General features: G+C 48.5%; 1 protein-coding gene across 1 annotated transcript in view; it reads left to right on the forward strand.

Moving 5' to 3' along the window:
• The first annotated feature begins 581 nt into the window (after positions 1-581).
• TMEM120B (transmembrane protein 120B) overlaps positions 582-27,657 on the forward strand; it is a 28,803-nt gene continuing 1,727 nt past the window's right edge. Inside the window, exons 1-11 of the mRNA XM_035097729.2 lie at positions 582-972; positions 15,181-15,299; positions 16,862-16,978; positions 18,087-18,146; positions 19,773-19,868; positions 22,075-22,164; positions 23,411-23,476; positions 24,030-24,091; positions 25,140-25,232; positions 26,004-26,068; positions 27,262-27,330. Of these exons, the coding sequence (XP_034953620.1) occupies positions 904-972; positions 15,181-15,299; positions 16,862-16,978; positions 18,087-18,146; positions 19,773-19,868; positions 22,075-22,164; positions 23,411-23,476; positions 24,030-24,091; positions 25,140-25,232; positions 26,004-26,068; positions 27,262-27,330 (906 nt within the window). The 5' untranslated portion in view covers positions 582-903. The remainder of the gene's footprint in view (positions 973-15,180; positions 15,300-16,861; positions 16,979-18,086; positions 18,147-19,772; positions 19,869-22,074; positions 22,165-23,410; positions 23,477-24,029; positions 24,092-25,139; positions 25,233-26,003; positions 26,069-27,261; positions 27,331-27,657) is intronic.

Below are 27,657 nucleotides of genomic sequence, written 5' to 3' on the forward strand. Positions count from 1 at the left end.
TAAATGTGTGTGTATATAATTTATATGGTTTACATTTTACCCTTCCAGAAGGCATTCAGGGTGGCAGAGGGTATTAAAAACAGTTCAAGTCAAGTCATTCTCCACCAGCGACCTAAAGTTTGCCAGGAACGACGTCTCTTCCTCCTGAAAGTCAGCAGCCAGGGAGGCAGATGGAGTTCACTAGGGAGGGCATTGCGCAAACGGGGAGCCACCACTGGAAACCCCTTCGCGGGTCACCACCAAAAGGGCAGTGCCAGGCGGTGACACCACCAACAAGGCCTCGCCGGCTATCTGCGGGGTCTAGGGGTGGCCCAGGCAGGCAGGCAGGCAAGCACAGCCCACAGGGGCTGCTGCGTTCCTCAAGCATTTCTGAGTTGTGCGCAGCCGGGCAAGAACGAGTTAACTGAAAGCGAAGCTGGGCGGGGGAGGGCGAGATTTTTTTGGGGGGGAGGGCGGAGCCTGCGAAGGCAAGGCTTGGCTTCGTCCAATAGGAGGGGAGGAGGCGATAGCCAGAGCAGGCAGGGCGCGCGCGCGCGCGCAACCTGCGGGAATCGATGCGCTCCCGTCTGCGGCGCGTGCAAATGGCCTGGGAGGGCCGCCTCCTCCTCCGCCGCTGCTGCCAGGTCGTGTCTCCGCCCGAGGCGCCTTCGCCGCCGTAGCTGCAGGCTTCCCGCGGGGGCCGCCTGCGAAGCGCCGGGGCCGAGGGCGGCTCCCCGGGAGAAGGCGCGCGGGGGCTGAAGCCGGAGGCAGCGGGGGGCGGATTCAGGCCCCGGTGACGTCAGGCGCGCGCGTGGGACCGGGACCCGCGGGGGGCGGGCGGATCTCGCTCGGCTTCGTCGCTCTCCCGGACAGCAGCAGCAGCAGCAGCAGCAGCGGGAGGAGTGCGCGCTCGGCCCTGGCACCATGGCGCAGCCCCTGCAAAAGTGCCGGGCGGAGTGGCAAGCCCTGGAGGAGGAATTCCAGCAGCTCCAGGTAAGGCAGGCAGGCAGGCACCGCTGCCGGGACGGGAGCGCTTTTGCTCCGGGCGAACCCGCCCCGGGGGATGCCGCCGCCACGTTTGTTTTGGGGAGGGGGTGGCTCTTGGCTGGGGCTGTTCCTCCTACTGCTCTTCTTGCGGCGATCTAGGCTGCTGCGGAATCCGGACGGGGAGGGGGCGGAATCCCCGGGAAAGCCTCGCCCGAAGAGTTTGCGGTGCGGTGGGAGAAGGGGCGCCGCCTCCGCCCCTGCGTAACTGGGCGCCATCAGGGCCGGGGGAGGGCTTCCCGGAGGGCCAAGCCGCGCCGTCCCCCGGTGCAACGCAAAGGCAAGCGAATGCTGGATTGCGGAAGGGAGCCGGATTCGGGGAAATGACCCCCCAGGCGCGCATACTAGGCTGACAATAAAATAATAGGCTCCTTCAGCGTTGTCTGGTTGCGGAGTTCTTTTGAAAGGAAACCGCATTTTCTTACTGCCGAGGGGTGCGCTTCTTTCGCCTGCTAGGGGAGCCCGCGCTGCCTGCGACCCGCGGGGTGGGTTCCGGGATTCCCCCCGGGAAGGGCGCCCTTTGCAATGCCAGCCCCTCTCCCGGCGGTGGCGGCAGCAGCTGACAGCCCCGGGGGTTCTCGGGGCCAGATCGGCGGGTGGCTGCGGGAAAGCGAGCGGTGCTGTTGTTTCGGGTTGTGCGCTTTAAGCAAAGCAGACTGGCGGGGGCGGAGGAGCAGTAGGTTACGGGGCCAGGGGTGGTGGTGGCCTCGAGCAGTCACCGCGCGCTACGGTCGGAAAGGGGCCTTCGCGTCCCAGAATCCTTTGCAATGTCGTAGCTTTGCGGGGAATCCCAGGGTGGTCGCCCCAGCACCTTCGGGGACCTTGCAAAGGAATGGGAGGGAGGGGGTAACTCCGCCTGCCCCCCTCTACTGATGCATCTCAGGGCACTTTTAATAAGCTGCAATCCTTCCTTTCTGGCGGCACCTCCTTGCTCTTCTGCGGTGCTCTGTTTTGTTTTGGTTTTTTTCCTTGGGAGAGGAGGAAATATTTCCATTGCCACTCCCCTCCCCCCCGGAGATTTTACTCATCAATGATAGACATAGCTGCCAAGTTTTCCCTTTTCTCGCGAGGAAGCCTATTCAGCATAAGGGAAAATCCCTTTAAAAAAGGGATAACTTGGCAGCTATGATGATAGAGCCACCACTTCCAAGTCAGGGGAAGAAGTAATTCTCCCCCTTGGAAAATAGGCCATAGTGATAGAGCATATTCCCTGCATGCAGAAGGCCCCAATTTCTGCCCATGGCAAAGCCTGGTATTGTTGGGAATGCCCCTTGCCTGAGACCCTGGAGAGTTGCTGCCAGTCAGTGTTGGTGCAACTGAAGGCAACTTCCGATGTACTTGGGTTCTTGTTGCCATTTAGGGGCAGGCAAACTGGAGCAGGTTCAGAAGAGAGCAGCAAAGATGGCCATTGACCTAGAAAGCAGCTGCTGTGAGGGCATGTAGAAGCAGACAAAGGTGTTGAGCCCAGAGAAGAGATGACTGAAGGGCAGAGGAGGGGCTACCAGATCCACAGAGAAGACGGCAAAGTCTCCTTCTCTGTTGCTCCAGAGTCGAGGAAAGGATTGGACCGTATACTGTAGGCAGAAGTTACGTGAGGGAAGACTTTGGTTGAACGTTGTGAGAAACATCTTGAGAGTGAGAGCAGTTCATCAAGGACATGGGTAGGCAAACTAAGGCCCGGGGGCCGGATCCGGCCCAATCGCCTTATAAATCGGGCCGCGGATGGTCCAGGAATCAGCATGTTTTTACATGAGTAGAATGTGTTGTTTTATTTAAAATGCATCTCTTGGTTATTTGTGGGGCATAGGAATTCATTCATTTCCTCCCTCAAAATATAGTGCGCCCCCCCCCCCCAAAGTCTGAGAGACAGTGAACCGGTCCCCTGCTGAAAAAGTTTGCTGGCCCCTGATCAAGGAATCTTGTTCCTCAGAGGGGAGTGGTGGGGCTGAAGGGTCTTCAAGCAGAGGCTGGCCAGGACCCAGTTGGTCCTGCATTGAGCAGGAGGTGGACTAAGGGGGTTACAGCGGTTATGCTCTTGAGCAACAACAGAAACAGATTTAAACTGCCATTATTCATGGCGACTGTTTCTGGAACCGTCAGTGGTATGTGGTGCTTCACATCTAATTTTTTTCTAAACAATTGCTTTAAAGTTGCAGATTCAATCTTACATTTTTATTTTTTTTAAATGCTTTAACTTCTTTTAAATGTTTGCACCTCTATAAATGAATGTTTTCTCTTTTTTTCTTTGCAAGTCACTTGAGGACTTGAATCGAGTAAGGTATATAATATTTGTTGGGTAGATAAATAAAATACCAAGAAGGGGCTGCCCCAATGTTTTTGCAGTGTAAAAATCAAGTGCAGGGAGCAGAGACTGAAGAGTAAATGGGGGGGGAAAGATTCTTTATTTCAGAGGTCTGTATTTATGCTTAGTTTCAAGAAGGGACAGAGGCTCTTTCCCCGCGTCCGCCTATCTCTCCAAGGAGGTGGAGATGGGACAGGTCCATCCCCCCTAAGGACGAGGAACTGGCTTATATCTGAGGGAGAAAGTAGAGCCGCCACCCCGTATCCTGCTCCTGTGTCCTTTCTGCAAGGCTTCCTTTAGGTCAGTGGGGGGGGGACTGATGTCATTGGACTCCAACTCCCATCTTCCCTCGCCTCTGGCCATGCTGGCTGGGACTGGTGGGAATTGGAGGGCGCCAGAGTTGTGAAGGTTGTTTTAGCCAATGCTTTGGGCAGTGAGAGAGGGAGGGGCTTGGCAATGGGCGCAGGAGGAGAGGCTGGTTTGCTACGAGGCTGCAGTTGCCAGTGCCAACAACAGATTATGCACCTGCTCTCCTATGTGGGTGGCGGTGAAACAACCCACAATTGCTCTCCCCCTTTCCTTTCTCTGCAGCCTGAGTCTATCTCATAGCATAGAAAAGATTCAATTGGTCTACAAATGTCCTAACCTTAAAGCTTTTCTATTAGTATAGAAAGCCCTTTCAGGACCCACGGCTGGGGTGCTTCCTGACCTCTAGGGCATCTTGCCAATGCAATCACTGTACACCAAAGGGGCTTTAAAAATTTAGAAGTAAAACACATAACGTATGTTAAAAGAACCTTTTAATGAGGGTGAAAGAGGAGAGCGCAAAATATGGTCTGAAGCTCAACATCAAAAAAAACCAAGATCATGGGCACTGGTCCCATCACCTCCTGGCAAATAGAAGGGGAAGAAATGGAGGCAGTGAGAGATTTTACTTTCTTGGGCTCCTTGATCACGGCAGATGGTGACAGCAGTCACGAAATTAAAAGACGCCTGCTTCTTGGGAGAAAGGCAATGACAAACCTAGACAGCATCTTAAAAAGCAGAGACATCACCTTGCCGACAAAGGTCCGTATAGTTAAAGCTATGGTTTTCCCAGTAGTGATGTATGGAAGTGAGAGCTGGACCATAAAGAAGGCTGATCGCCGAAGAATTGATGCTTTTGAATTATGGTGCTGGAGGAGACTCTTGAGAGTCCCATGGACTGCAAGAAGATCAAACCTATCCATTCTGAAGGAAATCAGCCCTGAGTGCTCACTGGAAGGACAGATCGTGAAGCTGAGGCTCCAATACTTTGGCCACCTCATGAGAAGAGAAGACTCCCTGGAAAAGACCCTAATGTTGGGAAAGATTGAGGGCACAAGGAGAAGGGGACGACAGAGGACGAGATGGTTGGACAGTGTTCTCGAAGCTATGAACATGAGTCTGACCAAACTACGGGAGGCAGTGCAAGACAGGAGTGCCTGGCGTGCTATGGTCCATGAGGTCACGAAGAGTCGGACATGACTGAACGACTAAACAACAACAACATGTTTGGGCTAAACCGGGATCTGAAATAGTGGTCAAATGACTCCTAACAGGTATATTCCAGCGCCATGTAACTATCTGGTGACAGAACCCACAAAACAGTAAGAGCCAAAACAGTTCCCCCAGGCAGCTTCCAGAGAAAGAATAATAGCAGTGAACCCTGCACTGCACAAGGACAGGCAGGGAAACGAAAGACCGTAAAACCCAGCTAGTGGTTTGATTCAGCAGGTGCTGATAAACTGCCTTGAAAATGATGTAAAACCTGGACCTGAAACATCTGGGAGAAGATAAAGACCTGGCACCCAAAGCGAAGCCGAGTGGGTGCCAGGCAGGTCCCCTGGGAAGGGAGCAGGTGCCACCCCTGAAAAGACTTATTGCTATTGCCTGCTTTGCTTCACTTGGCAGAGGTGCCCTAAGACTGTGGGGAGCCTGCCTTATAACAGCTCTGTCTCACTCAATATTCCTCTTCACCAGGTTTGGAAAATGCTGCTTATTGCAATAGCAGTAAGCCCCAAACTCACATTCTTTCTTGGGCAAGCTTGGGCCAGAGGCAAACGTGAGTGGAGCAACGAATGTCAATGCTACCTTTATATATACAACCTCTGCTACCTTGTGGGATGCCTTTGGAAGAAGCCAAGGCTAAGGAGAGAACCCTACACAAATCTGGAGTGGTTGGGTGGCGCTTTGTATGCCTCCTTCCAGCAACTCCTGCATCCCAGGTGGTGCCAAACGTATTACTCTGCTTTCCTTTGGACCACATCAGCAAGGCTGAGGAGGGGGGCTTGTTCTCTGGACAGCCCCCTGCCCAGACTTGTGCCCCGGAGAGGTCTGCTGAAGCACTTTGGCTTCACCCCTGGAGTTGCACACTTCATTGCCTCTCAAAACATACAGATGACAACAACATCGTAGATTTATTGGAGATTTCAGTCAGGCGAGAGCATTGGAGGAGGCTGGGAAGAAGGGCTGTACCTTGCAGAGAGTCCCACAGGCAAGGGAGAGGAACCTGGAAGACCTCACTGATGTGTTGAGCTCCCACTGAAAAGGTGATTGGCACAGGGTGAGATGATCCAGTAACAGATTTCCTTACTTATTAACATTTGCAAGATAACCATTTGCAGAATGTTGGAAGAGTAGGCCAAGACCCCCGAGAATGGAGCTGTTGGTGGACCGTGAGAGGGCGTTTTGTTTGACAAAGCTAACAGCCTATCAGACACCTAGTGTTAAGTGCAAATAAATAAATTACAGATGTTTGGGAAACCTGTAGTTATTGGCACAACAAACACTGCTATGACACCTCTGTCCAGATTTTGAATACTTTGGTTTGATGTCAGCCAATTGTGGACCTTCAGTTGCTGGACTATCGGTCCCCCTTTCCCCTGACCTGCAGTTTCAAACCAACATTAGTGTTACTCCAGGTTTGCAAGGCTGTCATAGGGGCTCCATATGCTTTTGACATCTCCCACCAGCTGTAATCAGCACAGTCAATCGACACGGCCCAGGGGTGATGGAGTTCCAGCAACCTCCAAAAGGCTACAAGCCCCCATTCTTGGCTTGTGTGGTTTAAAGCATATACAGTGGTACCTCGGTCTGCGACCGCCTCGGGTAGTGACGGCTTCGGTTTCTGACCACCGCGGACCCGGAAGTGTTTACATCCGGGTTCTGCGGCACTTGGATGCGCAGATGTGATCTGCGCAGCACGCGCATGCGCAGAAGTGCTCTGTTGGCGCTTCATGCACGTGCAGAAGCGCACCTTGGGGAGCAACCGGCTCCCCGAAACCAATTGTGGTCGCAAACCGAGGTACCACTGTAATCATAAGGACTAGGAACACAAGAAGGCCTGCTGGGTCAGGCCAATGACTCATCTAGCCCAGCTTCCTTACCTCACGGTGGCCAACCAAACGCCTGTGGGAAACCATCAAGGAGGACCAGAGTGGAACAGCAGCTCTGTCCCTGCTTGCGATCCAGCAGTTGGTGCTGAGAGGCTGAGAGACTGCCTGTGATGGTGTAGCTAGAACATAGCCATTGCGGCAAGTAGCTGTCAATAGGCCTACCCTCTATGAATCTGTCTAGTCTGCTTTTAAAGCCCCCCAAGTTGGTGGCCATCCCTGCCTCTTGTGGGAGCGAATTCCATCATTTAACTAAGCACCACATTACAAGGTACTTTCTTTCGCCTCTCTGTCCCTGCATCTTGGATGTCCCAGATAAGAACTGGCCGGATTCTATGGCTTTCCATCCTTCTGCAAAATCGCAGCACACGCACTCATGTGTTGGTGCGTTGTCCATTATGGTTCTAAGCAGGGCACATGATGTATCCCATGACTCTTAGCTGCACTGGAGCTGTTTTGCCTCTGCCTGCGTCGGAACATGTTTGTTTTTCAAAACAGCTTCAAAACCCAGGAGAGCAGAGCCACAGTTAGGCACCTTAAACATTAGCGTGCTCCTGGCAAAGCTGCTCGCCTGCTGTTGCCCTTTGCCTTTGCCAGTTATTTCTCTTGTGGATCGACCCCGTGCTGCGTGCCCCACCTCCATCTGACAGGAAACTTTCTTTTGACGCCACTGATCACGTTCCTTCTGCCTCTGCCTTCTCTGCCAAGGTTTTGTGCTTGTGAAGTGAAACCCACTCAGGTGATTTTGTGTGTGAGTCGCAGGGTGCCCCTCATTGCGTGTGTGTGTGTGTGTGTGTGTGTGTGTGTGTATGTTGTTGCTGAGCTCTGTGCCCCTCACCCCGCAGTCAGTAGAAGCAACATACATCGTTGAAAAAGCAAACCAAATCCATGTCATTGTGTTTTGTACAAGTTGTAACATCCTTGTGATAGTGGGCTTTGAGTTGCGCTGACGCAGGATTTTTGACTTGTACCTTGTAAGTAGAATGTATTTATAACTCTGCCCTTGAAACGGAACTTAACCAGGGCAGCTTATATAGCAGACTAAAGGGAGAGATGCAGTCAGAAGGCGCTTGAGGCTGCTGCCTTGCTGAAGCTAATCAGGTCTGGATCTGGTCAGTTCCTGGATGGGGGACCATCTGAGAAGCACATGGATCCACTGGGTTCTGTGCAGGAAGAAAGGATTGAAATGTAGGAAAGTAAACAAATAAGAGCACTACAAATTACAAAGCAGCAGATCAAAATATCAGGATAAAACTAGTCATGATTGGACTGAAATTTGCAATCAAGACTCTGAGAAAACAAAAAGGGCTTTGCAAGGTGTCAAAAGAATATCAATATAAGCCTACATGGAGGACAGCGTTTCATAAACAGGGGGGCCACCACTGAGCAGGACGTGTTTCCAGTTGCCTCCCACTGCACTTTGAGTGACCTTGGTGGCTATGTTGAAACCAACAAAGGCTTGGTTTCTTTTCCGGCTTCTCTTGCTGTGTGTCTCTGTCGTTGGCGAGCATCTAAATTGGGGGTGGGCAAGGAAACCATGGCAAAGCAAGGCTGTTGGGTTCTGCCACAATGCCAAACCATAGTTAAGGCAAGCTGTGGTTTGTAAGCCAACAGCTAACCATGGTTTCACATAGCGGTTTGTTGGCAGAAATTAAGCCATGGTTAGTTCACTGGCCTGGGTGTAGCTGTTTGAACAAACCATATTGAGGCTAAACAAACCATGGCTTTGCATTTGGTTGCAGACAGGCTCATGCAGAGATAGATGGCCATACTCTGCCAAGGGTTCTAAAGATAACTGCTTTGGACTTAGCTTGTGTAAACAGTCCCTTGCCTGGTGGACAATAGCAGAACAAGCTTAGTTCTTTAGGGCTGGTGAACAGCCAGGTGATTTTCCCTCTTCCTCTTCATGGTGCCCTGAGTATTTGCTTTTATTTGTTGAATTTGTATCCTGCCTTTCCTCTTGAAGGAGCCCAGGGTAGCTATGTAGGACAGGTGGTGGGTGTGGGCAGATGGCACCTGTGAGTGCCCTGTAGGTGTGGCAGAAACTGATTGCACTAATTGACTTGCGCATGGAACTCTTTTGACACTCACTGGTGTGGCCGTCAAAAATGCCTAATTACTTTCAGATAAAAACTGACAACCTTTCTCCCTTTCTCTCCCTTCTTTCCTGGCTCTTGAATTTTATCTTCCTTCTTACCTCCCTGTCTATCTTATTGAAAACAATAATTTCCCAGAGTTCCAAAATGATTAACAAAGAGGATTTAATTTACCGGTAGTCAAAGATTCTAAACCAGGAAGATTCTTCCTGTTAGCCCTGTAGTACCGAAAAAAATGGGACGCGGGTGGCACTGTGGTCTAAACCACAGAGTCTAGGGTTTGCCGATCGGAAGGTTGGTGGTTCGAATCCCTGCGACGGGGTGAGCTCCCGTTGCTTGGTCCCAGCTCCTGCCAACCTAGCAGTTCGAAAGCACGTCAAAGTGCAAGTAGATAAATAGGTACTGCTCCAACGGGAAGGTAAACGGCGTTTCTGTGTGCAGCTCTGGTTTGCCAGGAAAGCAAGATGAGCGCTGCAACCGCAGAGTCGTCTGTGACTGGACCTAATGGTCAGGGGTTCCTTTACCAAAAAGAATGAGACACACTATTTTTGAAAGCGTCATGTTTTTATTTTAATTTCAACATTTCCCTTCATTTCTGTTTTTTAAAAAGAATATTTATGGACTCTTTCAGTGAAAAAAATATGCCTATGACTACATATAGTTATATTTTTATTGCTATAGATAATGAAGTATTTTAAATTACTAATATGGGGAGGGGTGGTACTTCTGCAACATACTTGGGCCTGCTAATGTCCTGGCTTCCAAATAATGCCTTTATTATTATTATTTTTATTATTATTATTGAATAGAAATAAGTAAAGCAGCACTTAGAAAAGAATTTTGAGCTGCTGTATAGAGTCTTTCTCTGGGTATCTCAGAACATACGTTGGAGGTCACAAACTCTTTTCAACCAGTAGGCACATCTCAAATTTTGAGCGAGTGCTGTGGGCGCCACTCACAACATGGCTTCCATGGGAGAGTGTGGCATAAAACAAATATCCCATTTGGGAAATTTTCTAGAATTTCCATGCTAGGGAAGACTTGCCTTATTTTTGTTTTTATTTTATTATCACAGCTTGTAGCAAACCTATGTAACAACAAATAAACATAATCTGCAAACGAAGACAAAAGCAGCTGATAGTTCCTTCTGTCAAGAGAATTTCAATAGATCGCCTGGTATCTGCATAGACCTGTGAAAAACAGACACAATGATCATTTGAGTCCTTAATCCAGTAGATCTCTCCCCAAATTCCATGCATTTAAGCTGGCCTTCTCATTTGGTCTTTGTTGGCACATAAGGGAAATAAATGGTAGCCACACTGCATAAAAATACAAAGTGTTTGATTTGCCTCTGGCTGTGACAAATTAAATTTTCAGCCAGGGCAACAGACCAGACTTGTGCATACTAAGAGTGCAGTCCTATACATGGGGCCAGTATTTGGCAATTTCTAGCCAAGGTATTTCCGCATCACAGGGCTGAAAACTAGTACAAGGAGACAGAATTCTAGGAGGGAGTTGACCCTGAGCAGACAGGAGTATAACCAGAGGTCAGCAACCTAAGGCCCATGGGCCGGAAGCAGCTCATGAGGGTCACTTAACCGGCCCATGAGCCGCCCCCAAACCGAGCCCCCCGCTCGGTGAGTCCCTGCTCGCTGCGCTAAACCGGCGCAGCACAGCGCGGGGACTCTTCCGCGGGTCCAGAAATCGTGTCTGCGCATGCCCAGACACCGAAAATCGCTTCTGTGCAGGTGCGATTTTCGGCATATGGACATGTGCAGAAGCGATTTCCGATGCTGCGCTGGCCCGGCTCACGGAGAATCTCTACGGGAGTGTTCCGGTCCATGCCCGGTAAGCTTTGCTGACCCCTGAGTATAACTCTCAATGCAATACATGCCACAAATGCTGGTCTCCTTTTGTCACTCACTCAGCTTTACTCAGGAGCAGGGCTGGCCCCAGCAGCCGACATCCGTGGGCAGCTGCAGACACGCTCAGTGGATGCCAGGTGATGAGTCCCCCCCCCCAGCTTGTGCCTGGCTGTGTGCACCACCCACCATTTTGAAATGTCCTTTCTTGTGCCAGAGGCCAACTTAGCACACTGTCGGAATGTTAGGATGGTGGGCAGGAGGCCCCTATATTGGCAATGCTCCCCCAATAAGCCCTTGCCCTGGCAGTGCCTTCTCCTGTGCCTCCAAATCTGCTGCGTAAGCAAGGGCGCCCATCTTTGGCATGCGGCGTTACAGCGCCTGCAGGAAATTCCACATTGCCCTGCAGCTAAACCTTTGGAATGATCCTGCCCTTTGGAAGATGACGCCTTCCCCAGCGTCGCCCCGAGTCATTTATCCACCTCGATGAGAACAGTCGCTCTCGAGTGCTTGACCTTTCAATAACATGTAAATAAAACTTTGCAATCAAACCTTCATTTTGTTTTGTTTCAAGGGGTGCTGATGATGTGGATTTGATCTCTTCAACTGATCCACTTCGCGCGGTAAAGGAGTTCAGTCTTGGTTGAGCAGCTAAACTGGATCTGTGTACAGCTTACTTGAAATGGTCTCTCCCCCCCCAAAAAAAAACCCCCTCCTTTTATCAGCAAGTTGGTTTTATTGCAGCTGCAAGCATCAAAGGTGCTGTCTGCAAAAGGAAAAGGAAAAAGGGTTTTAGTTAATGTTTAATAGGCCTTTTATTAAGTAACTGACTCGTGCCTTCCTTCTTAATATAATTTCCTGTTCTGTTGAACTGAATGGGTACTGGGCAAGGGAGTGGCATGCTGTTCTTCATTAGGCCCCTTTGGTTGTTTTTAGTGGGATTCTGTGCAGAGGTAGGGCCCGTTTTGAGAAAATGAGAGTCAGGCTCATCATTGGCCCATCTAGCCCAGTGTTTCATGCACTGACTGGTAGCAGTGGCACTCCACACTTTTAGGCAGTATATTCCCGACCCCACCAGGAGGTTCTGGCGATTGAAACTGAGACCTTCTGCATGCACCTGTGACTACCCCTTGACCAGGGAGTGATAAGAGGGAGACCTGCAGAGTTTTCGATTGCCTTTCATGGGGAAGGGTCGGGGTTCATTCGGAAGGCCCCAGGTTCAATTCTCTGCATCTCCAGGCAGGACTGGGAATGTCCCCAGTGTGAAATTCTGGGGAGCTGCTGCCAGTCTGTGTAGGCGGCACTGAGCTAGATGAGCAAATGATCTGACTCTGTATAACAAGGTGGCTTTCTACATTCTTCTCCATCTGCCTCAGTGTTTCCCAAGCTTGGGACTCCAGCTGTTTTCGGACTACATGCCGAAGAAGGCGGAGGGAGTCCTGAAAACCGGGCCTGTCCATCTTGGGGAGTCAGTGGGCTTGCTTAGCTGGGGGGGGGGGAGGAACCTTCCTGACCCCCAGCTGAACAGGGGTGAAACCTCGCAGGCTGGGGCCAATGCAACTTGTTTCAACATTGCGGTATATCGCCAAACCACGATGTTGGTGATACACTGCAATGTTGAAAGCCTAGCATCGCCCAGCCGTATTCATGGCCAAGTGGGGATTCAAATCCTGGTCTCCCACGTCCTGGTCCAGCCCTCTAACTGCCACATTGCCTCCTTGCATGAGGTGTATTGAGGATGCTGGTGTAATGGGATGGCACACTTCCTTTTGCTTGTACACCCCCTTCCCAAAGATCTAAGGTACCTTTGAAGCAGAGATGGGGAGCCTGCGGCCCTCTGGATATTGCTGGACTCCAGCTGCCATTAGGATCACACTGACTGAGGCTGATGGGAGTTGGGAATCCAAGAACATCTGGGCAGCCACATGTTCCCCATCCCTGCTTCATGTGGGGAAACATTTTCAATGAGCATTGAATAGGGGGCTTTAAAAACGTCTCCTAAAGTTACTGAGCACGTCTTCCTATCCATTTAGCTATTTATTCATTTATTCATGTGGATGTGGCCTATCTTGGAGCAAAGTTGTCCTGGAGGGGCTGCTTCACCAGCTGCTCCAAAGGAACAGATGGTGGGGGCCGTGTGGGATTAGGGCTAAGTTGCAATGGGGTCAGAGGTGCTGGCCGAGCAAAGGGGGAAAGCGGTTTAGAGTGGGTTCACGGGGGCTTTCTGGGGATTTTTGAGGGGTGGGAGGGTGAGGGGGACATTTGTGTCCTATTTGGCATTTCGGGAAAGCGTGGCCGTCTTCCATAATCCATTTTCATCAACAGTAGCTGCTCAAAATCCACTTTGATGGAGGAACGGGCTCAAGGCACGCACTGGCCTTGTGTTGGCTGTTGCCAACAAGCTACAGCTGTAGCTAGAAACACTTACGAAGGGCAGTGTCTGTGGGGGTAGTTGGCGCATGAACACAGCTGATTATGCTGAATTATTTTTAATTACATTTGTATAGCATCCTCCACCTGAAGATCACAGGGCAGTTCATAACACCCCCGATATCTGAAAGGCTACCCTCTTTCTTACAGCCCCACTCAGGTCTACAGATCGATGGGAGGGGACCCTCTTGGTTACGCCACTTCTCTGTGAATTGGGGGTGGGCAGGAGAGGGCCTTTTCCGTGGTGGCCCCTAAGCTGCGGCTCTCCCCACAGAGGTGCACCTTGCATCTTCATTATAGAGCTTTTATTGAGGGATGAAGACACCTCTTCACTGTGGCTTTTGTCACTTGAGCTGTTTATTTCCAGTCCCCACCTTCTGTGATTGCAGGTTCTTTTGAACTGCTTTTGACATTGCATTTTAACTGGGACCTGTGTAGGGTGGGTAATTAATAATAAGTACAGTTGTCAAGTTCTGTGAGTGATGCACGACCTGCCGTGTGTCATTCTGATGCTGCCCTCCATCACAGAGCTGTCATGGGCCCAGGCTTTCCAATGGAGCAGCGGCTTGGGCAGCAGCAGCTGTCAGGTGAGGCAGCCCAGATCTAGCCCCTCCATTAGGTGAGTTCTGCCTCATCCTATGAGCTCCTCTGGGGAGCTTTCCAGTTGCACAAAAATAGAGACAGAATTCCTCTTTAGGCGAGGCTTTCCCCAGGTTGGCTGACCTAGGTGACGTTTCAACCTTATTTTCCCAGATGCTTTAGATGCGAAATTTTAATCTTCAACTTTGTGCTTCTGTCCTGCCACGGCTGCTGCTTTTTAATCTGCTGCTTTTGGATTTGATTGTGCTGCTGCATTGTTTGTAAGTTGTCCTGGGACAACTTTTTGGGTGCAGGAGGGGGAGACGGCAGGATGTAAACACTTTTTTAAAAAAAAAATTAAAGCAATTTATTAGATTTTTCAAATAAACACATTAAACAAAACAAAACATTCAACAACAAACACACAATTTTTTCTTTTTAACACCTATTCATCTATCTCGAATTCCCAATGCTCTGCCGAGCTTTGACTTCCCTCCCTCCCATCATCTGGTTTTCTTATCAACTCTTTTCTCGCAGTTCCTTTACTCCTTCTACTTAAAGTCATTTCGTAGGATTTATTTCAGTCCTGCAAGTGTCTTTAAACGTCTACAATTCCTCTCCATATAGTCCACAAATTTACTCCAGTCTTTTTGGAACTTTGCCTCTCCCTGGTTTCGGATCCTGCTAGTCAGTCTTGCTAATTCCGCATAGTCCATCATTTTTGTCTGCCACTCTTCGATCGTCGGTAACTCCTGAGTTTTACATTTTTGGGCTAACAAAGTCCTTGCCGCGGTTGTTGCATACATAAATATTACTTGATCTTCTTTTACAATCTCTTGTCCCATATGACCCAATAAGAAAGCCTCCGGTTTTTTGGGAAAGATATATTTAAAGGATGTAAACACTTTAAATGAAATCTGCAGTGCCCCTCCCCTCCACCATTAAACTGCTTTAGGGTTCTTTGCAGCTAGCTCTGTTTCTAAATTTAATGCTTTTTTAAAAAGTGGGGCGCACTGTTTTGTCTTTGTCTTTAACACTGCTTTAACACTTTTAATTCCTAACGCTTCTTATGGGTGCTTGGTCCTAAAAGGCAGATTAATATTAAATAAATAAGATGCATTAAGTGACATGATCCACCAAAGTACGCATGTGGTCAGCTCTATAGTTGGCTCTGTGTTGTGTTGCATGCCTGGGAGGGTCATCATTCACAGGTAAAGCACTGCTTTGCAAGCAGAATGTCACAAGTTCAGTCTCCTCCCTGATTGAAACCTTGGAGAGAATAATGTCAGTGTGGAGACGATAACACTCAATGATCCTCCGAGGCCTTTCCAGGCGATTTAATGTGGAACTTTCCCCTTTCCGTGGAAGAAACAACATAACCTGCACTTTCGGGTGCATGCGGGGGTTCTGTTTGCGTATTGTCCCCTGTTTCATTTCCTGACACTTGATGCGCCCTTTTTGCTTATCTGTTGTAGGAAACTCACAAAGTCTACAAACAGAAGCTAGAGGAACTGAACAACTTGCAGGCTGCCTGCAGCAGCTCCATACAGAAGCAGAAGCGGGGGCTGAAAGACTTGCAGAATAGCTTCCAAAGGTAATGGCAAAGCACAGCATTTGGTCACCCGTACAATTCTCTGCCTGAACTGGGAGATGCCTGACCTGCCTGCTGTCCCCTCTAACTGCTCTCCCCTCTAACCAAAATGGGATGAGATTGCTGGAAGGGCGTGAGATTAGTCTCTTGTCGCCAAACCGCAGTCGCTCGTAGCCGAGCGGCAGAGCAGCTGCTTGGCATGTAGAAGGTTCCAGGTGGAAAGATCGGGTAGCAGGTGATGGGAAAGATCACTTGGCCTCAGACCAAGGTGGTGGATCGACTTTGCCAGGTGGACGCAAGAATCCACCTGTCCCTCGGCCAGTGTTTCTGTGATGTCAGGCAACCGACCGCTGGGCTGTTGTTGCTGTTTTACTTTATTAGCTGCCCTTCTCCCCCCCAAAGGACCCAGGCCAGGTTGCAACCATTTTTAGTACAACATGAAAAACAGTTTAAAATCAATTACAATCTCAAAAATAGGATTGGGCCCTAAAAATATTCATCCCCCATGTCCAGGGTCAGTGTGGTGTAATGTTTAGAGCACACTTTTTCAATGTTGCACCCCCAGATGTTGTCGAACTACAACTCCCACCATCTCTCTAGCTAGCAGGGCCTAGTGCTCAGGGACGATGGGAGCTGTAGTCGCACAACACCCGGGGACCCAAGGTTGAGAAAGGCTGGGTTAGAGTGCCGGATTAGGGCCTGGGAGACCCAAATTCCAGTTCCTGCTTGGACATGAAGCCCCCAAGGGTAACCTTGGGCCCAGTTACCAACCCTCAACCTAACCTACCTCACAGGGTTGTTGTGGGGCTCGATTGAGGTGGGGGAGAGCTGTGTACGCTGCCTTGAACTCCTTGGAGGAAAGGTGGAATATAAATGCATTTAAAAAAACGAAAGGCCAGGGTAAAGGATCACATCTTCAGAGTCCTACGAAACCTGCATAATGAGGGTTGCTGGGGGTAAAGTACTGCTGTGTGGAGGGTGCTCCACAACTTAGGGGCTGCCACAGAGAATGCCATCCAGTGTGTGCCTCCCCCTGAGCCCCCTGAGGGCAGTGGGGCTACCGGGAGACCATAGCTGCAAAGTCTCCCGTTTGCCCCGGGAAACCCCTGTTTTCCCAGCTGTCCCCAGCCGAAGAAACAGATTTTTTTTTGTTTTTCCCCGGTTTATTCTGGCACGGCGGCCATTTTGGAACTGGGCGGAGCATGCTCAGAAGCTACTTTTGATGCTGCTCTGCCCAGTTCCAAAATGGCTGCAGTGCGACTTCTGGTGCGGCGGCCATTTTGGAACTGGGCATAGCAGCATCAAAAGTCACTTCTGAGCATGCTCCGCCCAGTTCCAAAATGGCCGCCGCGCTACTTCTGGTATGCTACTTTCGGTCCGGTCCCTTATTTTTCAGAGAGAAACTTGGCAGGTATGCGGGAGACTCCCTCTGCTGCTCACACACCCAAGAGGGGAAGGGGCCAGTCTTTCAGCTATTTGGCTCCCGGGTCATCTGTTTTCAACTATCTGCATTTGTGTTCCTCTTCTCTGTCCCTGCCTCCCTTCCGCTCCCTGCAACTTTGCAGATGCAAGCATGACTGCAGCCTGGAAGAAGCGGAGCTCATACAACAAATTGGTAGCCAGATCAAAGAGCGGCAACATGTTTTCTTCGACATGGAAGCCTATTTGCCAAAGAAGAATGGGTAGGTGCTTCTGTAAAACCGACATGCCCTCTTGTGTGAAGCCTGATCTCTTAGGGACACGAAGAGACATGCTTTTCTTAAAGAGATGGAAGCATGTGACTCTTGTTGGAATCCACTCTGCACATTCTCAAGGGCAGACCTGCCGGCCTCTTGGCACAGAGCGAAACATTTGCCTGGGAATGCCTGGCTCAGAAGCTGAAGGCAGGCCTCATGTCACACTCGCTCACATAGTTTCCAGCGTTAATCTTGGTGAAGTGATCCCTCTGGAGAACAATCTAGGGAATCTGTTATTAGCAGAGCCCAGGGAGGAGGAGGAGAAAGGTCCAGTGACAGAGAGGAGGGGGAGCCTTTACTTTCCCCCACCCTGAGCAGCTCCTGGCGAGGAATTTAAATCTGGGCCAGGACTGCAGAGATTGGCTTGTTTTAGTTATTAAATTTATATACTGCCTTTTGCCAAAAGGACCACAGGGCCACTCACAGCATACAAAACAAATGTCACTGCGTAACATGATATCTGTGCAACACGAATTGTAATCCAGCCACATCTGAATGGCTACAGGTTAGCCACCTCTAAGAAAGATAAAACAAAATTCAACAGCAATGAAATCATAAGGCCAGCACATCAGCCCAAGCAGAAGCAGAAGTAAAACAGTTTAAATTGAGGTCAAGAGCTACTTACCTGTTATTTACACAAAGGACCCCCAGAAGTGACAGAATTTTGAACCAAGATTGCAATGCTAAGTCTGTCAGGCTAACCGATGGACAGTGGCATTTATAAACGTCTCCTTGGAAGTAAGCCCCATTGAGTTCAGTGGGGCTTACATCCAGGTAAGTGTATAGGATTGCTGCTGAGCTTGTGCTGACTACAATGTGATAAGGCCTCACGAAGAGGGATTTGTGACCTCTGCACGTTGTGGCAAATTGGCAAAAGCAGAGGAAGCTGTGATGTGAACATCTGGCGATAAGATTCCGGTGGAGTCTTTTGGTCAGCTCATGCCTTGCTACAAATGCAGCTGAAATGGGTGATCTGGGGCAGAAACAACAATCAACAAATGAAAAAAGAATTCCTCCTGCGAAGGCCTGATGTGTTTTGCCCCTTTCCTTGCAGTTTGTACTTAAATCTCGTGCTGGGGAACGTGAATGTCACCCTTCTAAGCAATCAGGCCAAGTAAGTTGTTTTTCTTCTATCACTCGCTGAGCTACTTTGCATGACACAGTGAGTCAAATTATGGCCCCCCCCCAGACTGGGGTTTTGTTCTGTTTTGCCAGTTTATTCTGCCACATGTCACACCACACAGTGATAGTGTTTGAGTGATGCATTTATACTGGGCCATCCACTTATCATCCTGCAATCTTTCCCCAATGCTCCTCCATTATTGCTGTCTTGCTGGGGTGGGGGGCTCTTGTGCTATAGCGCAACAACAACAAAATCCTCAGAACATTTGTGGTGTAAAAAGTTACAGAATTTCAACAGGAAGCTACAGGACATGCGCTGATTGGAAACTAAGCAGCGAATCAGCCCCAAAGCCTTTGCAGGCGCAGAGAGTACTGAACACATAACTGGCCCAATGCCATCAGGGGCATCACAAGTGCATAACAGAAAGGATGTCACCCTATGGCTCAGCAAGACCCTGTGAATTCGTTTGGGCTCCCAGATAGAAGCACATAACTGCTTTGCTCCACCTGGTCGGGGGGCTCTGGCCTGGAGGCCTGACTAGGCCAATCATCCATTTGGTGGCAAGCCACCCCCATCTTTCCTGTATCTGATGTTGTGTGGTGTTGCTTGTGGAAAATTTTAAGTTGCAGCTTCAAAGGAAGAACCAGGAGCATGCTCTTGATTCTTCCTTTGCAGCCAAAATCCAGCACACACATCTAGTCCCTGTCTAGTGACAGCAAATGTGTCCCCCTCCCCAGATTCAAGCCCTAGTTTGGTTTGTTTAAGCCAGGCATCCCCAAACTGCAGCCCTCCAGATGTTTTGGCCTACAACTCCCATGATCCCTAGCTAACAGGACCAGTGGTCAGGGATGATAGGGATTGTAGTCCAAAACATCTGGAGGGCCAAAGTTTGGGGATGCCTGGTTTAAGCCCTAGTTTGGCAAAGCAACAAGTTGTCCCATAGTTGATCAAACAAGCCATGGTTTGTTTCTCCAAACTTTGGTTTCCCCTCAGCTGCTGTTACCTCCTGTGTTTGTAAACTGGGGAGAATCTGGTGTCAGGTAGGCAAATAAACCATGGTTAAGAAGGGGAGAAGAGTTCTCATGCGGTGCTCAGCCCTATTTAAAGCAAACCAAGATTTGTAAGCCAACAACAAACTATAGCTCTAAACTGTGGTTTGTTAGCAACTATAGTTAAATTGCTGGGTGGAGTTTGAATATAATGTTAAGCCATGCTTTAAGAAAACACCACTTCATAATCCACGGTTTAGCATTATGTGTGAACCAGATCAACGGCCTTGGTCCAGTATACAGGAAGGAGTGTCTCCACCCCCATTGTTCAACCCGGATCCTTGCTGTGAGAAGTGAAGTTACAGGGAACCAGGCAGAGGGCCTTCTTGGCAGTGGCACCCGCCCGCCCTGTGAAATGCCTTCAGATGTCATAAGTAACTATACATCTTTTAGAAGACGTCTGAAGTCAGTCCTGTATTAGGAAGTTTTTTATGTTTGATGTTTTACTATGTTTTTATATGTGTTGGAAGCCACCCAGAACGGCTGGGGCAAGCAGGCCAGATAGGTTAGGTATAAATAATAAAAATTATTACTATTATTCTTCCCTGATTTAATCCTTTTGTTCCAGGTTTGCCTACAAAGACGAATATGAAAAATTCAAACTGTACTTGACAATAATCTTACTGCTTGGAGCAGTAGCTTGCCGATTCGTTCTTCATTACCGGTAAGACTTCGTCTTTGTTTGCTGAGCAACATTTTCTGTTTTTACCATGGAGTGGATTTGAAGTGGCTCTGCTTGCAAGCAAATCTCGACTCCACTTAATGTAAACAAAAAGCATCATTTGTTGACTGCTGGCTTCTGCAAGTTAATCCAGTCTTAGTGCAGATTTTCTCCCTGACTCCATACACAAAAGTTCTCTGTCACTGGAGAGACATTTCCCCTATAATACGTTGCAGATGTTGTAGGTGCACACTGGGTTCGTATGTGACACTGGTCGGGCTTGTGAGATCTAGGAGCTGCCCACTGCTTGTAAGGGGAACGGCCATAGCTCCGTGGTAGAGCCTGTGGAAGGTCACAGGTTCAATCCCCGACATCCTCTCCAGTTAAAAGGATCAGGGAAAGGTGTTTGCCTGGGAGCTTAGAGAACTAGTTTCCAGCAAGAGTAGATAAATACCAGTGAAACGTTGCACTGAGACCTGCAACAGAACGTTGCAGTGTGGAGTATTTCTGTGGAGAGCTTGTAAGGCTACAGTTCTGCACCCTTTTAATCTGAGTGTAAGTCCCATTGAACTTGATGAGACTTAAGTTCTGAGCAGACATGCCTAGGATTGCCCAGTCAGCCTGCTGTGTCCTCCAGGACTCTCCCTTTCCCATCCTGTCTGGTTTCCCACTGTTTGCCCCCTCCCCTTGTCGTTCAGCATGTTGCGGCTGCTGGCCATGCTTGGCTCTCATTGGGTTGTCTTCGTGGTTTCTACCTTAGAATTGTTTTTCCTCTTCTTCTAAAGCATTTCTGTAGCTGTTCCTACCTTGGGTTCCCCTGAGTCTACAAATAACTCCCTCTTGTGCACAGGAGGTGCTGTTTTAATGTCACTCTCCCTCTATTTTCAATTTTCAGGGGGAATGAGTGGGCTAAAAGAGTTCTTTAAAATGAGCAGCCAAGTGGATAAATGGGTGTGTTATCAAGCACCTTCCTCCTTTCACTACAAGATTGGTGGTATCAAAATGCCTTTTCTTGAAAGGCTGCTTTGCCCACCTGTTCTACCAGAAATCCTGTCAAAATGTTGAGGGTCTCCATATTCCCAGAAAGCAATTTGAAATTCACAGCCCCACAGTGAGGTTGTCAAAAGTTTGTAGTTGCCTGTCTCGCCGTACAAACTTGGCCATTGTTGTGATGCTTTCCGCTGACTTTGAGGCTCACCGCCACCACTATGACTTTTCCAGTTGATTGGATTTATCGAGATCTAATGGAATCCTTTCGCTGAATTAGTCCTCCTGAGGCGCCTCTGCAAATTGGATCATGTGCATCTCCTCTGGCACAAAGGCCTTTCCCTCCGATGGAATTAGCGCTGCATTTGCAAACTTGTCTGCCTACGTGGGAGATTTGTGTCAGCGAGTTCCTAAGTGGAGTCCCTTAAACTACGTGGCTCTGCTTTGCCCTCTTCCTTCAAACTTTTGGTGTACCAAAAGTGTGCCTCACGCTCCTGGGAAGACTGTGGGATAATTTTAGAGAGCAGATTTGGTCCAGCCATATTGGAAAACAGCATTGTGACGTCTCTTTGCTTGGGTATTGTTTACAGTGGGGATTCCCTTTGTTTGTGAAATTGGGCCCTTTCTGCTGTGTAAATTTAAAGCAGCACCCTGCACTTTAAACAGACATGGCTTTGCCCGGGAATCCTGGGAGTTGTAGTTTGCTTAGGTTGAGAGTTGTTAGGAGACCCCCATTCCCTTTGCAGAGCTTCAGTTCTCAGAGTGGTTTAACAGACCAGCTCTCTTCCTGGGGAACACTGGGAATTGCAGCTCTGTGAGGAGAACAGGGGTCTCATGACAACTCTCAACACCCTTAGCAAACTACAGTTCCCAGGATTCTTGGACGGAAGCCGTAACTGCTTAAAGTGGTATGATACTGCTTTAAATATATAGTGCAGGGGCCACGACAAAACCAGTTTCTCTATAAAGCTTTTCAAATTAACCACAATGCCTTAGTCTGGGCTTCTTGTAGACTGAAAATTGGAGTTGACAAGAGTTTGTGTCCTCCTTTGTTGGTCTCTCTCCACATAAGCTTAGAAAGCAGATGATTATTTACAAGTTCAGAACCTCAGTGTTTGTTACCTAAAATGACTCTTTACTTTCGCCTTGGGCAATGAATTTTGAAGTGTGTGTGTGCTTGATAAATGAAGTTGGAAACACCGTTTTATTATTATTTTTGCAGGGTGACGGATGAAGTGTTCAACTTCCTCTTAGTTTGGTATTACTGCACACTGACGATAAGGGAGAGCATCCTCATCTGCAATGGCTCAAGGTAGGCTGTGGGGATATATCTATAAATTGCCTGGGACTGGTATGAAGGGCAGACCGCGATGACAGCTTCACTCAGGGGTATATTGCAGGTGAAACTGCCGCCTCCTGAGCCCCTCTGCTACAAGCGCCCAGCGCGCCAAAGGAGAATCAAGCTTCAGCCGTTGCTGGAGGCAGAGGCGCTCAGGAATGGCGGCAGCTTCGCCAGCGATATACCGCTGGGTGAAACCACCATCTCTCTCTGTTGCTCATACCAGAAGAGGGAGAAACAGGCACTGATACAGCTTGTTCCTCCCTCTGCTTCTTTAAACTGCCCAGTTGAGGAGTACGCCACTGTCCTCGCCTCAGCCAAGCAGTTTTATGGAGCCCCCACCTGCCACCGGCGGACATGTGCCAGCCGGGGGGGGGGCAGCTCTGTGAAACTGCTCTGATGAGGGGTGCACAGTTGCTGCCCCATTTATCAGTACAAAATGGTAGGGTAGACAGTCTGAATCGATAGCTTAATTACACATGTGCGCCCTTAATTATGTCCACTAGTTACAAACTTCCCATGTTTATTTTCCGAGATGAAGTACATCAGAAAAAGGAAAGAACAGAGAGGATGAGTTAACTGCATATAGACTCCAAACTGGGTCATGAATAAAACTATACCAAACAGCATGAAAAATGTCAGGGAACAGATTATTTTGTATACGTTATGCATTAGATTTAGGTGTCCATAAAATGTTGTGCATTACCCCTGACTTTGGCCTCAGGCATTCCAGCTTCGTACTAAAACTTAACATGTGAGGGGAGGGGACTGGGATTAAGCGCCCTGGCTGGGCTGGGCAAACCCCTCTGGCTTCTGTTTCCATTTTCCTCCGCAAGTTGGAGGGCGACTGTCTGACACAGGGAGACTTCTGTGCCCATAGGGGCTTCCTGCGGGATTTAGAAACTTGCCTTTCCAGGGTTCCACACTGTGCAGGGAACTTCCATGGCTGCAGGAGAGTCTCCAGTTCCTGGAAGGCGGTCAGAATGGGGAACGGGGGTGTGGTGCTAGCTCTCATTCCCACACTTCCCCATTGTGGGTGAAGTTGATGCTAAGCTAGTACACCTCAAGAGGGCTTATAGGTGCATAGGCAACACATTTGTTTGCTAGCCTGTGTCCCAAATGGGCATCAATGGGAAGCTGTGACAGCCACTCCCTTCTGAGTTTGCCTCGGTTTAATGGGTGAAAGTGCACACATTAAAGGTGTTCTTTTTCTTCCCAGGATTAAGGGCTGGTGGGTATCTCATCATTATGTTTCTACATTTCTATCTGGTGTGATGTTAACGTGGTAAGTTTCTCCATTTCTCCAATGCTTAAATGTTTGAAATCAGCAGAGTGGTATAGTTTGAATATAGTTAGATACACAATATATAATAGGGTTGCAGGATAAATGAGTCCCCGTATTAAAAACATGCATTTAGACTTCCGAATGTCATGCAGTCCAGCCTTTCCTGGACCATTGCACTTCAGAGGTTGCAGGGAGGAGGGATCATGTCTGATCCTCCCATTTGAAGTAACTCTCTGTAATGAGTGTGTTAATGAGCCAGGATGCTGGGGTGGGTTTGCCACCTTCTGCTAACTTTCCATGTATTCTGGCCCCCTAAACTTTTTGGGGTGCATTCAGAGGCTACCTCTGACACCTGCAGCCCAGTTCAGGGTAGACTCTGCTATTCATTTGTGGAAAGGAATTAAGGAAATTCCATCCTGCATTAGGCTAGCTTGGATGTGTTTGTTTAATTTCCTGTATTGGGGTACAGAAGGGCACTGTGTGTGTGTGTGTGTGTTTGTTGAAAACATCACTTCTGTTTTCTTTTGTCTTCTTCCCCTCCCTACTCACACAGGCCAGATGGTCTCATGTACCAAATGTTCCGCAATCAGTTTTTAGCATTTTCAATTTTTCAGAGTAAGTATGCTTTCAATATCTGTATTAAAACACAGCGTTTTCTTGTCTCCATCCTATCTGGAGTAATGCTTTGAATACTGCAGGCTGTGCAGCAGATTTGAGTGCAGGGAGAGCAGTGTGCTTTTTTTCTGTAACCGGGAAGGGTCACAAACTGGCCGCCTTAGGCTAGTTCCCGCAAGTAAGCACTGACAAAGTCTCCCAGGAAAGAGAAGTTACATTTTAGGAATTTTATTGGCATTGTAAGCCAGCGGATGGCTCGGATACAGCCTTTAGGACAAGCTCAAATTAAATGCAAAGTAAAGAAGGTGATTAGGGACACGGGTGGCACTGTGATCTAAAGCACTGCTTGCCGATTGGAAGGTCGGCAGTTCAAATCCCTGCAATGGGGTGAGCTTCCATGGCTTGGTCCCTGCTCCTGCCAACCTAGCAATTCAAAAGCACGTCAAAGTGCAAGTAGATAAATAGGTACCGCTCTGGCGGGAAGGTAAACAGTGTTTCCGTGTGAGCTGCTCTGGTTCGCCAGAAGCGGCTTAGTCATGCTGGCCACATGACCTGGAAAAACTGTCTGCGTACAAACGCCAGCTCCCTCGGCCAGTAAAGCGAGATGAGCGCTGCAACCGCAGAGTTGTTTGCGACTGGACTTAACTGTCAGGGGTCTTTTACCTTTAAAGAAGGTGGTTACGGTAACTCAAAAGACATTCCTGAACAAAGGATGGCTGGAGCAATGTGGTTTTCTTAGGGGGTATGCAAATTGTAGAGTGGCAAATTCGGAACATGCAGGAGGAGAGCATTTAAAAGGGGATGGGCCATAGCTCAGGGGTCGAGCATCTGCTCTGCATGCAGACAGTCCCAGGTTCAACCCCTGGCATCTCCAGCTAGATCTGGGAGAGACCCCTGTCCGAAATCCTGGGGAGCTGCTGCCAGTCAGAGAAGGCAGTATTGAGCTGGATGGAACAAGGATGTGGGATGGTATAAGGCAGCTCCCTGTGTTCCTGAGGATGTCACCTGCAACCCTGCCAAGTAAAGCGACTCCTTTTATTTTTTCCAGGTTGCGTCCAGTTTCTACAATACTACTATCAAAGTGGCTGCCTTTACAGACTCCGTGCATTAGGGGAAAGAAACCACTTAGATCTCACAGTGGGTGAGTCGTGTCTCTTGTTCTTCACATCAGTTTATTTGAAGGTGCAGTGTGTTGCTAGCACCTGTTAGCCTGTCCCCACACCTGCCAGCACCGGAGAAATTAACTGCAATTGCTGATGGATCACAGAGGATGCCTTTTTGAATGGCTCGGCATGAGGATGAACCCAATGTTGTCCTTTATGCCTTGATAGCAATTTTGGATTCACTTTCACTGAGGAAATAAGCAAAAAGGCTTTAAACTTGGAAATAATGTTTTCAAAGTGGATTTATTTCTCTCTTTGCAGAAAAGATCTAAGAGGGAGATACATGATTCCCCCTTAAATAATCGGTCTTCTGAAAAATCTGTACTATGTGTTTGCAATTCCAAAGTCATGCTAGCCTTTCGTTTTCATGAATGGAAGCAGCAATTTCAGCTTTCTTAGGTCAGGCTACCTCTTCAAAGTACTTAAGAAACTTTATATTAAAATTGGCCTTCACCAACCAACCAACCCCCCCCCCGATGGTTTGGACTACAACTCGGCCCCCGGGCTGCATCACAGCCATGTTGTAGTCCAAAGACCTGGGTGGTGACAGCTTATTTAAGCACCATTTATTATTATTATTATTATTATTATTATTATTATTATTATTATTATTATTATGGATTTTCTTGGTTTACAGAAATATGTGCAATGCCTCCGGTAACATTTTTACAGATCAGTTTCATCTGTTGAGACATTGGTGTATAATGTCTCCGCTGCGTAACTTGACTGTGCTTTTTTCTTCTTCCCAGAGGGATTTCAGTCTTGGATGTGGCGAGGGCTGACCTTTCTGCTCCCCTTCTTGTTCTTTGGGCATGTAAGTTGGACGCCAGAGCTTTGTTCACCAATGCATTGTCAGAAAATAAGGAGAAGCCAAAGAGAGTGGTAATTTGCTGTTCGTTGTAACACGTGTAGGCAAGGTTGTCTGTTCAGCTTCATTCATTCTATGAAGCTGCATTCCCCATATGCCCACTTGACCACTTCGATCTGCTGAAATGGCACCGCTACAACTGCTTATGCAATACCTGTTCTGCATTTGTTTTTTAAAAACTGTAGCCAAAGCCACAGTTTGGGACTCCCTGCCTATTTACACCAGGCAAGCACTTTCACTGCACTCATTTTCATTTAGGTAAGCCTACCCAGATACGTGGTGTGTTGACAGGTGTTTTTATCTGGCTTTTAGCTCATCATTGATTTCATTTCATTTCTAATGTTTAAAATAGTTGTTTTAAATAGTTTTTATTGATAATTTCATTTTTTAAAATTATTTTTGTAATGGGTTAAGTTTTTTTTTACAATCAAGCAGTATATAAATTTTATAAAATAAAAATAGCATAAAACATAAGTACAGGCAGCGACCCCAAAACACGACACTAAAAGGACGTAACAGGGGCGGGGTGTGTGTGCTTATTCGCACTCTGCCAACACCCACGGGGCTCAGGAACAGAACCCCACGCGAAGTGGTTGTTGGCTGTCCTCCGCTGCAAGTACCGGTACCTCCCCCTTGCACTGGGCCTATCCAATCAGACATCCATCTACTCTGATTGACAGTCACACCAGAGTCTCATGTACAGAAGGCCTTTCCCATCAGCTGATCCTTCTCTCTCAGCCTTTGCCAACCTCCAGATATTTTGCACTTCCACCACCTCCTACCAGCCCCAGCCAGAAACCTCTGGAGGGCACCCGTTTGTCAAAGGCTGTTCTAAGTGGATCTGCCACATATTGAGTCCAGAACCTTGTCTAAGCAAAGCTATTGCTCTGCCACAAAGCTCTCCGCTGTTCTTCATTCTGACCAGTGTAAGAGGAAACTAATGTGAACATGATCCTCAGGCCCTTTGTTTGCACTAGATGTCCTCTAGTGCTCATTTTAAGCAGATGCCAATTTAGGCATCTACGATGTCTAAAATTAGTGCTTCTGGATCTTCACTAAGAATAACTGCTTAGCTTTCTGCAAGATTAGCAGCTTCTTTCTCAAGTCTTCCTTTCTTCTTTCCCCTCCCTTTCCTTAAGTTTTGGCAGCTCTACAATGCTATCACACTTTTTGAACTGTCAAGACATAAGAAATGTAAAGAATGGCAAGTAAGTGGTTTCTCCCCACCCCCCTCAAGTACCAATCAAAACCTCAGCAAATGGGGAGGGGGGCATTGACTGAATCCCATTGTATCAGCTGGGAAAAGGTAGCAGATGGAGATGAGAAAATAGCTATCTACATTTTATTACCCATGGATATCTTGTGTTACTGTGAAAGTTGCAAAGCCAACGGCCACCATGGCTCTGCTCTGCCTTCGCAGGTGGAGGCAGGAATTGCCTATTCTGAATGCTAGTCGCTGGAAGCCACGGTGGCAGGGGGGTGCTCTGGTGCTCGAGTCTTGCATGAGGGTATCTCACAGGAATCTGGTTGGCCAC

This window comes from Zootoca vivipara, chromosome 17 (assembly GCF_963506605.1).
Source record: "Zootoca vivipara chromosome 17, rZooViv1.1, whole genome shotgun sequence".
NCBI classification, from domain to species: Eukaryota; Metazoa; Chordata; class Lepidosauria; order Squamata; family Lacertidae; genus Zootoca; species Zootoca vivipara.